We start from the raw sequence: 13,884 nt of genomic DNA, 5'->3' as shown, positions 1-13,884 counted from the left end.
GCGCCTCGGAAAAATCCTGAAGCTGTACCCTGAGTCAGATCGTATTTCCCACGTTGCCACAGTTCGAACTGCAGCAGGTCTCCTGACTAGGCCAACTGTCAAGTTATGTCCGCTACCCACTCGTTGAAGACATTCCTTCAAATGGACGGTGATGTATTCACTGCAATCAGTTGATATTATCAGTGATACTACCACTTCCGCTGTACTGGACCGTTCGGGCTCGCGATGAGCACCTTTGAATCCATTGGCATTCATTCATAAAAGTTTTTACAATATCGATGTCAACAACCTCATCTCAAGAGATACGTAGCTCAAGAACAAGGGATTATCAAAAGTAACAGTTTATAGGCTTCCGTTGCTTCAGGCGCAAATGTAACCGTCAATGTGTTACGCATGTTTTTCAATGGTCAGCAGAAAGACTATTTGAGCCATATTTTTTTATCAGACTCCATATGTGGTATTCTCAGTGATAAATCTATCCGATTTTGCGTATGAAATCATACTAGGTAAGCAAATGTGGGCAAGTTACTGAAAATAATTAACTGTGGCAAGTTAAATCAGTTCAATTAAATTGCCTTCAGTTAAAAAGTTTAAAAGTTAACAAAAAAAATTAACTGGATAAGTTTAAAGTTAAAATAGAAAATAAAATTAACTTAACTCAATTACCATATTCTTAAGTCTTTGATTTACACAAACATTTACCAAGACGTTTAACACTGTATAAAAAATTAGATTATTATAATAATATAATAATTAGATAATGAAACGAATCAGTATTGTCTATCTGGTTCTGGATAACACGAAAAGTAAATTAACTTAACTGCACGAAAATGATAATTAACTATAAAAAGTTAAGTTACAATAAAAAACAAATAAACATTTTAACTGAATAAGTTAAAAACAAAAATAATTAACTAGTTAAGTTAATGCCACCTTCGCTGGTAAGAGTGAAAGTACATCATGTATTTTATGTTATGTATAGTTTACACATGCAAACTTAATTGCATCTATAAATAAAATACAAACTTATTAGGTATCATTATGCAAACAAAGTTATAAAAATTCCTGTTCGCATCTCGCCAAATATAACACAATATATTGATTAGCAAAAATAAAAATGTAAGTGATTCGTATTCTTGTAATTCGTAATAGTCTTGTCATAAGATTCTTGTGGCCATCTGCGTTTCATTATCGAATTATATCGTTTTTTGACGGAGTTATTTCCCTCATCAATTCTAATGTCATGTTTTGCTGATAAATTAAATCGTTTTTTGTATCTACTAATTTCTCCAATTCCTTAAGACGATCCCTATAAATCACACACTTATATATTATTTTTTATACATAACATTAATATGATAAAATTAACCTAAACATATGATGTATTATCTACTCAGTTGTAATATTACATTTGCAGTGTTATTAACTTATTATAAATGTATACCTCATTTCCGACATCTCTATTTTGTGGAACTCTTTGGTTGCTACCAACGTCTTCTTCGTGTCTGCTATAATTACAGAAAGTTGTCTTATTTCGTTTTGATATTTTTCTATTTTTTCTGATTGATGCGATTTTAATTCTACCACAGGATTGTTCAACCGTATTTCCAAATTCTGTTTTTCTTGCATCAAGTTTTCTATCATGTAATCTTGGTTTTTAATGTACTGTTCTTTGCGGTTCAAGGCTTTATGATCTTCGGCGATCTGATTCTCCAGTTGTATTTGATATGTATTCCATTCTAAACGCCTAAAAAAAAAAATATTTTACTTGTCTATTTAAGACAGTTGATTTTACTATATTTACTCATCTTCTATTTCCTTAATTTTTTCAACGTATTCACTGTCATCAGATTTTTCCGATAGGACATGAATCTTTTCCCTCGCATTAGCTAACGCAACCTCCGCCTCTTCCAAACTAATAATAAGGATTTTTTTTTTAAAACTATTTTTTATACACCATTGTCACTATTGTGTTCATATTTTTGTGTATACCGTTTTAGAAGGTCTATTTTTTCATTGACGACATTTTCTAATTCCATAATCGTCGAATCCAGTTTTTCTTTGTAGGAAAATCCTTCAAGTATTTTCTGTTCCAACTCAAAATTCTTATCCAAGACCACTGTAACCGAATTCATCAACTCAATATTACTACGTTTCTCATTTGACATCTCCATCGTGACTGTATTTAATTTATTATTGAACTGTTCCATAAAATTGTTCATCTTTTCCATTTCGACCTTCAATGGCTCAAGGTCATTGGTCTTCGATAAATTAACATTTTTTTTATTTACATCAGACTTCATCACGTTTTTGTGACTGTTAATGTGACTCTGCAATGTATGTAATTAGTATAAGATAAAAATATGCTAACCACAAAATGTACAGGTTATTGATGATTAATCGTCATATTATATTTTAGTGGTAATTACCCCAGTGGTAGCAACTTCCTGGCCATCGCCAGACACTTTACTTTTTGACTTTAGCTTCTCCCATCGTAATATAGCTGTAATATAATATTTTATAAGTTAATATTTGAAATTTAAGCCCAAAATACCAACTTTAACCTTCATCCATATCTGATACACATTTATTTGGAATATTTTCATTTTTTAATAAGTTTGTATTAATTTTTGATTTGACTTTTTGCATTATAAAAGAATTTTTTCGAATATTTGCTTTCTGTTTTGGGAATTGTTCAGCTACCTGTAATATTCGTGCATTAATATCAATAAATTAATACTTAACAGTATCAAAAAATGTTATTTTAAATTTTTTGAATTTATTTGAATTACTTTTTTCATATTTTGGTAGTCAGTGTAATAAAAACAATTTTATTTTATTTTGTCAACAATGATAAAATAAATATGCTCTCAATATTTACTACATTTTAAGTGTTTGTAGCTCAGCAACGTAAAACACTAAAATATAACGATGCATTATTGATATATTTTTTTTATAAACCTTTATTATTTTGTTGTTTTTAGCAGGACGTTTTGTTGCAGGTTTGGCATTTCTATACACATAAATATGACTGTCAACCAGTTTTGTTTAGATTTTTATATGGTTATAAGCAGGGCTTGCAAACGTTATAATAACGTTATGATTATAACGTTATATTTTACAAATAACGATTGAAATTTGTAAACGTAATTATAACGGAAAACGATAATCAAAAATAATTAAATACCGCAAAACAAAACATAACGATTAACAATATATATAATATATCATTAAACAAAAAATATCGCAAAACGTAATTTATAGAATATCATTACGAAAAATAACGCAAAACAAAATTATTTGAAAATTTAAAATCCATTTATTTAAAGGTATTTAAGGTATATTGGTTTCGTAGAAATATATTTTATTTCATGCTATTTATTTTTGTCTTAGAAAAAAATCTAAGAATTGATTATATTATATTCCGTATCTGGGACATTACCTACCCGCATTTTTTTGGAGTTATTGATAACTTTTAAACTGAATTGTTAATAGCTAATACCTAGTATAATAATAATAATAATAATAATTATTATTATTATTAATAATGATTAATAATGCCCCGATAATTGCGCTGTAGAAGTATAGAGTTAGAGTATAGGCTTATTTTGTATTCACTATTCACTCTGTACTTTGTCTACTCTGTAGTCTTATAGTTTTATTTATATTACCTAGCTAAATATTAAAACAAAAACGCTATCATGGGTAGTATCATATATATACTTGAATACATTACTATTTACTTACATATTGGTGTCAGTATTTATTCCATTATTTGTGTATATAGTAATAGGAATACTATAATATTATAGTCTATACTCAATATTTCTATAATTTATTAGGCAATTGTAGCAAGGTATAAATACATTTCAAGTAATGTATTTCATGTACATTTCAGGTATATGTCAAACTAATCGGTGCAAATGTGTAAAACATAAATTACTGTCTAATTTTAAATGATATTTACATAATATGAAATGTTGTAAAAATGACTATATAATTCTAAAACTTATAAAACTATAAATAAATAATAATGATTGATGATCAATTAGGTATAAATGTATAATACATTTAAAAAAATAATAATTAATGGTTTTATTTTTGCTATTATAGGTAATATAATGTGTAGTGATTTTATATAATTCCTAGGTAATTTATTAAATAAAAATATTAAATAATAATTGGTATAGTATAGGTACCAACGTAATTATATAAAATACCTAGGTGTTTGGTATATAGAATACCATTTATACCAATATTGAATATTAATAAAATAATAAATTATAATTTTCTGGTAACGATGTTGGAAAAAATTAAGTAGTAAATTATTTACTGGATTGTTGGAAAATGTTGGGTAAAATAACGTTTTTATTCTTAATAATGATAAATTCAAAACTTGGATAACGTTTTAATTCTGAATAACAATAAACGCAAAAATTGTGTAACGTTTTAATTCTGAACAACGATAAACGAAAAAATTGTGTAACGTTTTAATTGTAAATAACGTAAAACGGATTTTTTTTTCAAATGCAAGCCCTGGTTATAAGTTATAGTCATATAATCTGCAATTATTACATGCATATAATTTTGAAGAATTCAAAATTCTTATTCAAATTCTACAAGATGACGCATATAACATTAAAATCTGTAAATTAATTCTGAATAAATCCAATGTTAAACCTGATCTTGCCTATATAATACTAAAGCCAACTTTTCAATTATTATTGAAAATATTAAAAAGCTAGAAACATTAACAAAAATTCTACTTCAAAAAGCATTAAAAATAGCAAGAGTTGAAAATTCTTTAAATATTATTTCTAGAAATGAAACTAATAAAATAAACTAGGTACTATTAAAAAAAAATGTGAAAATGACAAAATACTGGATAATTTGTGAAAGATATTTATTTTTTTTTTTTTAAATAATTCAAGGCGAGAGCATTCATTTTAACGATTTCCCAATTAACAATATTATGCACCAGCATTTTAATCATTTTTAAGTATGCACCGATAACAAGTTTTAATGTAAAGCATAGCCCTTTGTCATAGTCATACAGGTATATCCTAACAAATCGCTGATTTAATTTTACAGAAGCAAAAATTTAACACATTAACTGATTTAAAAATTGTGTTTTTTTTTCGTGACCAACACGGAAGGTGATTTGGAGCAATAAAATTGCTTAGATTTTCTACTTCATTATTTTTTTTGGTTGTCAAGTGAATTTTGTTGACACTTTGAGGGTAGTGGGATTAAAATACCAGTAGTTTTGAAAATCGTTGGGGAAAAAAATTAAGAAAATTGGAAATTTTTAATCAAAACCAATTTTTGACAAAATGATTTAGGTTTTTTTGTTTTAACTTAAGGGGATTCCACCCGGTGATTTTCTGTCTTTGTCTAACACACGCGCGACATAGTATTGTAGACGTGTTTTTTTGCCAGACATACCATAAGAATTCTGAAAACAGATTTGAATTTATCTTCAAGTTAACTAAAAAACGGCTTTCTCAAAAATTTGATATTATCCTCCAAACTTCTAAAAACATCATTTTAAAAATGAGTAATTAAAAATTGTCTTATTTCAATTTTTGGAAATGTTAAAATCAAAAAAACAAAACTGTGGGAAAGTCAATTTCAAGTAGACTTGACGAAAAATTCAAATCTGTTTTCAGAATTCTTATTGCTTCATTATATCAATTGATATGTTTGGCAAAAAACCCGTCTAAAATCCTATGTCGCGCGTGTGTTAGACAAAAACAGAAAATCACGGTATCGAATTCCCTTTAAAGCAATTAACTGTAGTTACTTGAAATATTCATCAAAGTAAAAATTAGTATCATTATATTATATAGTGAAAACAATAATTATTAATAATTTTTGCCTTCTAGCGTTATTACCTTCTGCTTACAGGCTACAGCTTGCATGTAAAATGTTTTGTACCTATATTATGTCACAAACTAATTTATTTTCTATAACTATTGTATTCGGCTTTAAGTTCTGTAGATAAAGCTTCAAACAATGTTCATAACAATCAATACAGAAAACACCAATTTTGATGAAATTCATTGGTTAGCATTGTCATAAGTCAAACATGTAACAATATTATTATTTATTTATATCATAATTAATTTTACAGTTGCCAAATTATTTCCATACAATTACATGGCACCGATAATATGATACAACAAGATATCTAATAATATATGTAACGTAACCTCGACTATTTAGGTATAAAACATACCGAATGGTATAATAATCGGAGCAATGCCAGAATCCTCTGTCTATTCCACTTATATTGACCGATATAAATTATAAACACCATTCAATAGGTTTAGGAGGGAATCTATTCTCCCGAACTGCACAAATCTGCCCGAGTGGGTCACTGCATTACTGGTGGTTGGTCGTGCGGCCTTTTATACGTTGTTATCCACGATTATTTTCGGCGGTCTTGTGTTCTGTGGACTGTGACTAAGCGGCGGGTCATCGATGCCGTATTCTGTGACGGAGAACCCGAAGCAATCGCCGATAAACGCATAAATAATAATAATTATACTAACAATATGTGATAATGCCGATACAAGTGTAAGTCGTGATGATGACAGGAGGGCAGTGGTAAGAGTTATCTTCTTTTTCATGTTTGTGTTTCTCTCTCTATAGTTTCAATCCATGGATTGGTTTGCAGCCATCTTCCATTCTTCTCTATTATCCGCTTTTCTTTTTGTTTCTACATGTTTTAGCGATCCTTCGTGCAGCATTATAATATTATAATGGCTTATCAATTCGTTTCATCTTCTAACTATATTTTCCATAATAACTTTCCTTCTGCTATTTTTTTCAGTGCCTCTACATTGTTTACTCTGTCCATCCAACTTATCCTTAACATTCTTCTGTAGCACCACATTTCAAACTACTCTAGCCTTTTTCGCTCTTCCGTTGATGTTGTCCAAGTTTCACATCCATAAAAGGCTATACCCCATACATTCATCTTCAATAGATTCTTTCTTGTTTTTTGATGCAAGTAGAGTTTCCTATTGTTAAAGGCTATTTTAGCTTGACAGATGCGTTTTATTATTTCACTCCTATTTCTTCCACCATTGCTGATTGTGCTCACCAGGTATGCAAATAATTCTACTTTGTTTTTTTTTTATTATTTTAAATAAATCGACATTTAAGTCATTAGTACATTGGTGTTATGTTAGGTGTTAAGTTAGATGTTATTTACATTATTATTTTTAAAATTAGATTTTACAATTCTGATTTTTTTAAGAATAAAATTAAGTTGTTTGTGTCTTGTGGGTTTGGTCAAAGTGCTTGGCAGATTTGTTCGGAGATGTGGAATTGATTGTGGTACTAATTGTATTTATAGCATTCGGCGATGATGTGTTTGACCGTTAGAAGGGCGCTGCATGTGTCGCATATAGGAGGTTACTCATCAAGTAGCTGTGCGTTAGGTGTGTGTGTCCTATTCGAAGTCGATAATTATGGTTTCTTATTTTTTATTGAGTTCTGGGTTTTTCCATAGGTTTATGTTGTTTTTAATTTGGTTGAGTTTAGTGTTGAGTTTTCGCCAGTGGGAGTGTCATTTATTATTTGTGTGAGCGTTAATTTCGATCTTCCTGTCAGCGAATGTAATGACATTTATAGTTGTGGTTGATGTAGAAACGATAGCATTGTGTGCTTCTTGATCAGCTATTTCGTTTCCCTGTACCTATGCCAATATGCCCATGGATTCATACAAATTGAATTTGTTTCCCTTGTTTTCCAGCCTGTACAGTTTTTTCTTGGATGAGCTTTGTGATATCGGGCGGGTTACGTGTATTTGTGATTGCTATTAGGTTGCTTAGTGAGTCACTAAGTATTATTAAGTCGCTAAGGTTAACGTTAAATGTTGTTGGGGGGGGGGGGGGGGGGGGATATATAAGGTTTTCTTTCTAAAATATTGTTTATTTTCATATTTTCTTTTCCAGCTTCCTGTATAAATGTATTTATTATTTTTATGGCTGGGTTATTTATGTTTCTTTTGGTTCCGGTGCAATATAATAGGAGTAGTTTTTCTCTTCTGAGGTTAGGCGAAATTTCATTAGCAATATTTTAATGCTCTCAATTGGGCTGGATTTGAATCCCCTGATTGATAATCTTATGGCAGTATTAAGTTTGGTTTGGATCATATTTAAGTGGGAGGTGTTGACATTGTTGAATAATATAGAGCCGTAGTCTGTTTCGGATCTGATTAATGGTTTGTAGATCATTATACGAGATGAGCTGTTCCCACCCCATGATGTGTGGGCAATTTTTTTTAATTATATTGAGTTTTTGAGATAGTGAATCACAGATATTTTTAAGGTACGGTAACCAATTTAATTTGGAGTCGAATGTAATTCCTAGTATTTAAATTTCATCTTTTTTGGGTATATCAAGGTTATCTAGTGTAAATTGAAAGGTTTTATTTTTCTTTGTTTTGTGAAGAAGATGCTTTGTGATTTGAGGTTAGAGAATGAGAAGCCTGTTTTTTTTACAAATCTATTAAGCTGTTCGCACTTTTTTGGAGAAACTCTTGCACTGTTTTTCGGTTATTGCTTTTACATAGTATGATGAAGTCGTTGGCAAAAGGTTGGCTTTTATAGGAACTTGTATTGTTTCAACGATGTCATTAATAGCCAAGAGAAAAAATGTAACTGCCAGAGATGATCCTTGTGGAATACCGTTTTCTTGATAGAACGTATTGGATACTTTGACCTGAAATTGTCTTTCTTTTAGGAAGTTTGTTACATATTTGAACATGTTGCCATTTGTTAAAATTTTGCTTAATATAGTTAATATTTTATGTCTCCATACGGAATCATAATCCTTGGTTATATCTAGACTGATCATTCCAAGTATTTGTTTATGTTTGAATGTATTTTTGATTTCTGTTTTTATTGTTATTACGTTTCCATTGTTGATATATCTGGCGTGTCGAAACCCGCTTTGCTCTTTGGATAATATTTCATTTTTTTTCTAGAAACCATATTATTCTTAGGTTTATGATCTTTTCCATGATTTTTGTTATTGTATTTAGGAGTGTTATAGGTCTGTATCCTTCAGTGGAATGTTTGTTTTTCCCTGGTTTGAGAATAGGAATTATTATTCCCTTTTTCCATTCTTTAGGTATAACTCCTGAGTGCCATATATTATCGTAAGTATTCAGCTAATAGGAATTTTTTTGCTGGTTTACCGAAGTTTATAATAAAAGAATAAGGTATGCTGTCGGGACCTGGACTTTTGCTCTGACATTTTTTTAGGACAGTTTCCATATCATCGAGTGTTATACTAGAGTTCAGGTCAATTTTTTCACTGTTGTATGGGTTTATCGTTGAGATTATTGGTGTGTTTTTGGATGGTATTTATATTTTATCTATAAATTGTTGTTTGTAAATTTAATTTCTAAAATTTGCTTGGAAGTATGTACCGAATTTTTCAGGGATATCTTCTGGGGATGATGTTGTTCCTTGTGCATCATATATGTGTATTTCTTGATTACGATTTAGACCTTTCAATGAATGAATTTTGATCCATATCTTGTGTCAGTTAGTTTTGAGGCTGATGGTTGATGTAAATTATTTTCATGAGTTTTTTTTACTTTTTTTTATCAGAAATTTGGCTTGAGCTCTAAGTTTTTAAGTTGTATGAAATTTTCTAAGGTTTTATGTTTTTTATATGTATTTAGGGAATTTTAATTGAGTATAGCCCTTTTATATCGTAGTTCCACCAGGGAACTTTGGGTATTATGGTGTGGTGTATAGAACTACCTATTGCTATACCTGCAGCAGAGGTAATCATGGCAGTAAATGTTTTAATTGTGTTTTCGATATTTGATTGATCATTGTGTGGTTTTTTGGTAATTTAAATTTCTATAATATCGCTAAATAGTGACCAGTTTGACGTTTTTAAATTCCATCTACGACTTTTAATTTTATTTGTGTCACCTATCCTAGACATGAAGTTTGTGAGTATTGGAAGGTGGTTGCTGTTATAAATATCAGGCAGCACTTTCCACTTGAGTCTTTAGGCTAGGGTGGATGTGCATATGGTTAAGTCAATACTGGATAAGTTTCCGTTTGCTAGATTTACATGAGTGGGGGGTGTGTCATTTAGCAATACAGTATTGTCGTTTTCTAATAGTTTTTCAATTATCTTGCTCTCTATAGTCTGTTTTTTCGGACCTCCACATTGTGCTATATGCTTTGTAGTCGCCTAATATAATAAATGGCTTTAGAAGTTGTTTGGTGATATTATCAATATCAGATCATTTGATTTTAGTTTGATTGGGTGAATACAAATTATATATATTTACATTTGTTTCATTAAGTTGTACCGAAATGGCAGTAGCCTCAATATGTGTATTTATGTTTATTTGTTTGTTGGGAAAGAATGTCTTGACATAGATTGCGACACCACCACTGGCTCTTCAACTATTGGTTCTGATCTTCGTGTAACTTGTATAATTCCGTAATGATTTATAGAATTGGTTGGTAAAATTGGTTTCTTGTTAACATATGAGGTTAGGAAAGTACTGTTAATATTTTTTTATAAAATCCATTAAGATTCCATTGTATTAATTTTGTGTTGTGTATGTGTTTTTTTTCTTTCGGGATACTATTCATTATGACTTACTTAACTTATTTTAATTGATATTCATTTGGATCGAGTCTAAACATGTTTTATTCTTGTGGAGATGATTGAAATTATAGGTTAGCTAATTTGGTGAGTTTAGTTTTTAGTTTAGTTTGGTTTTTCAATATTTAGCTGCGTGTCTGGTTGCTCCGAGGTTGTTGGTGATGTAGGACAGCTTGATGCTGGAATGGGTCTTTTGATTTGTTCATTGGGTAGGTTTGTTTTGGTCTTTGGTAGGCTTAATATATTTAAGTTTTGGATATTTTTTTGGCTGGTGTTAATAGTTTCTTCGATTGTATTTCCTTCATTTGTATAATTGAAGACAGAGGTGTGTGTTTTTCTTCTATTGTTGGTTTGTGTGTATTATATTTATAAATAAATAACAAGGTATTCGGTTATTTTTTGCAGTGATTAGAAGTGTGTCCAATTTGTTTGCATGTGTAGCACGTGAGCGAATCCTCGGTTAAGAATATTCTGAAGTCTGTATCGTCATATTTGATTATTAGCGAACCAGGTACGTTTGCTACATTATCAGGATGTATATAAACCTGTCTTCTGAAACTACTGATGTGTGTGAGCTCATCTTTGAAGCCTGCATTTAAAAAGGATATTGGTGTTAGTGTCTTATAATACTTTCTAATAGTAGGTGTTCAGCGATTACTTCATGTGGTATTATCGGGTGGGCATTAGATATTATAAATCTTTTAGCTGGGTTTACAAGCGTCAAAATGAAATTTGATTATCGTTTACTGATATGAACGAATAGTTTTGTACCAGTTCGTCAACAATATTTTTGTCTCTGAAATATATACAATATCTGGTGTTTGATATACGGGATGTGAAAGTGATATATTCAGGTGGTGTTATTTTGCCAAATGATTTAACATATTATATTTGCTGTATTTCGTTTATAGTGTTAAATAAAATGGCTTGTTCTTTTTTGGGAAACATTGTGTTGGCTGTTGTTTCAGTAAAAGTGTTTGAGTTGTTTGTTTTTGGTAGTGATGTGAAATAGGATAGCTCTTGGATATTCATGTTGGGTTAATATCCTTGGAATTTGTATTGATGTAATTGGCCGCGGTGTACGGACGACCGATGTAATTAGGCATAGCGATTACGAGTAAGATAAGATTACATACCTTTTTCGCTGTTAATTATTTTGTGCATGTATATGCTGGTACTGCTATCGGGAGCTAAGAAATAAGGAACACGTGTGCTTGGGTCGGTGGTCAAACACGTACTGCATTTACTTGTTTTACTGATTGGTTTCCTCATAGTTTTATCTGTGCTCTGGTTTTATTCTCTCTTCCGTACTTTTGTACTTTTTTTTTTTGCACATTTATTTTCATACGCAAATCCCTAATGAATATTTCATCTAAAGTTTTGATTAGTTGATCCAAATCTTCTTTATTTTCAGTAATTAAAGCTATGTCATAGGGCGAAACGCAAAATAATTATTTTCTGACCGTTAATAGGGATAAAGCCTAGGTTGGTATCTTCTTTTATCTTACCTATTGCTTCTTGAATATATGCGTTGAATATAATTTGGAATATCGTGCATCCTTGACTAACTCCTTTATTTCTTTTTGCTTTTTCAACGTTATCCTGGATTTTTACGACAGCTAACTCGTCTTTGTATAATTTATGCAGCAGTTTCCAGTATGCGTGTTAAAATGATTGTAAATTATCAAATACGCATTAATCGATTTTTGATATTTTGTTGTATTTGCATAACGAATAACCGTAGACTCTTAAAATGTTCACCAAATATTTATATTAGCATTATCCATACATAGAAAAATTTTCAAGCGATTTTTGACTCTTTATGTGCACATTTATAACCATGAGAAAATTTTTCAAATTTTGTCATTTATTTTTCAGTTAGACATTCATAAAAGTTTTTTTTCTATACTTAATATAAGAAATTTTTATAGAATGTTCCCATCGAGATTTCTATCTCTATCAAAAATAAAATTTCACAGGAAAGTTACGCTATTTTTAGCCATGAGATATTTACGATTTTTATTAATTTTTTTTTAACTATTAAATATTTGATTATTACTACAAGTATTCTAGGCTGACAAATCTTCCCTGCTCAGAATTGTTTTTCGTATGCAATGATTTATCATTAATTTCAAATATAACACATTCATTACAATGGCATGCTCGACAACTACTGTACTACTACTGTTCGGTATGACTTGTCCACATTTTTTTTTTAATTACTGAATTGATAATGTATAATAAAGCTCAATATTAATTTAATATTTTATATTCCATTAAGAATATTACATTACCTATCATTTATAGTGGGTGTTTACAATTATTTAAGTTAAAGAATAATTACTTAACAATGATTTTCTTGATTGACTTATCTTTTAATTACCTACCTATATTTTATAGGTATGTTAAATAAATTTCTGCATAAGGATTTTATAAGTCATAAAACAAGCCTATTTAATTGTCTCTCGATCATAGAATACCTTAACCATGCTTCAAGGCGACGAACAGTTTAAGAACACTTTAAGCGCTTTCAGTTTCAAATTGACAAAAGAAAATTTGTTTTTGAGACAGGTGAGAAAGTATATATTATTAAAAGAAGGTGAATACCTGGATTAACTTGTCTTTATTACATATTAATATATTATTGTGAAAGAATCTGATGTTCTTACCATAGTGAAACAGACAACAGAACGTGCCTATGATGGGTGTTTAATGAAAAATAACATAAACAGAAATGCGTGTATATTTTTTATTTTTCTAGGATGTTAAAAAGTTAAGATCCAGCCCTGCATACGATTTACACTTTTATCTATTTTGAATAGAAAACACCATCATATAAACAGACCTATTGGTTTTATTTACAAAAAATTTGCATACGGTAATAAACATTGCTGTGATAAAAAGTCGATGTGTTCATTGTAATGATATCGTCAATTTCCGCCACTATTGGACGAGTCCATGATGAGACCGTGCATGTCTTTCACAACTCCCATGACTCGGCAAGCGAACGCCTCTGCTTCGTTGGCAATTCGCCGCTGAACTGAGCACGTCTCGAAGTTTTTCTTGCGCACGCGCAAGTCCATCTTGTGGCCGTCGATCTCGCACGACACCGTCTCGTACTGTTGCTGAGGGCAACTGGGCCCGGTGGTCGTGATGCAGCAGGTTCGACGACACGGCCGTGGTTGCGGGCAACCTGTCGGACAACACGGGATGGTAATCGTCTTCTTCTGG

General features: G+C 30.5%; 1 protein-coding gene across 1 annotated transcript; it reads right to left on the bottom strand.

Moving 5' to 3' along the window:
- Nucleotides 1–1,188: 1,188 nt before the first annotated feature.
- LOC132949387 (TATA element modulatory factor-like) lies at nucleotides 1,189–2,709 on the bottom strand (the record flags this gene model as incomplete). The annotated part of the gene is made up of 6 exons (XM_061020253.1): nucleotides 1,189–1,309; nucleotides 1,445–1,747; nucleotides 1,805–1,915; nucleotides 1,993–2,330; nucleotides 2,430–2,503; nucleotides 2,565–2,709. Coding segments are annotated over 6 exons (1,092 nt in total), but the record flags the coding sequence as incomplete, so codon positions are not given.
- Between the last annotated feature and the right edge of the window lie 11,175 nt (nucleotides 2,710–13,884).

The sequence above is a fragment of the Metopolophium dirhodum genome, chromosome 1, assembly GCF_019925205.1.
Source record: "Metopolophium dirhodum isolate CAU chromosome 1, ASM1992520v1, whole genome shotgun sequence".
NCBI lineage: Eukaryota > Metazoa > Arthropoda > Insecta > Hemiptera > Aphididae > Metopolophium > Metopolophium dirhodum.
This window is presented reverse-complemented; position numbering and strand designations above follow the sequence as displayed.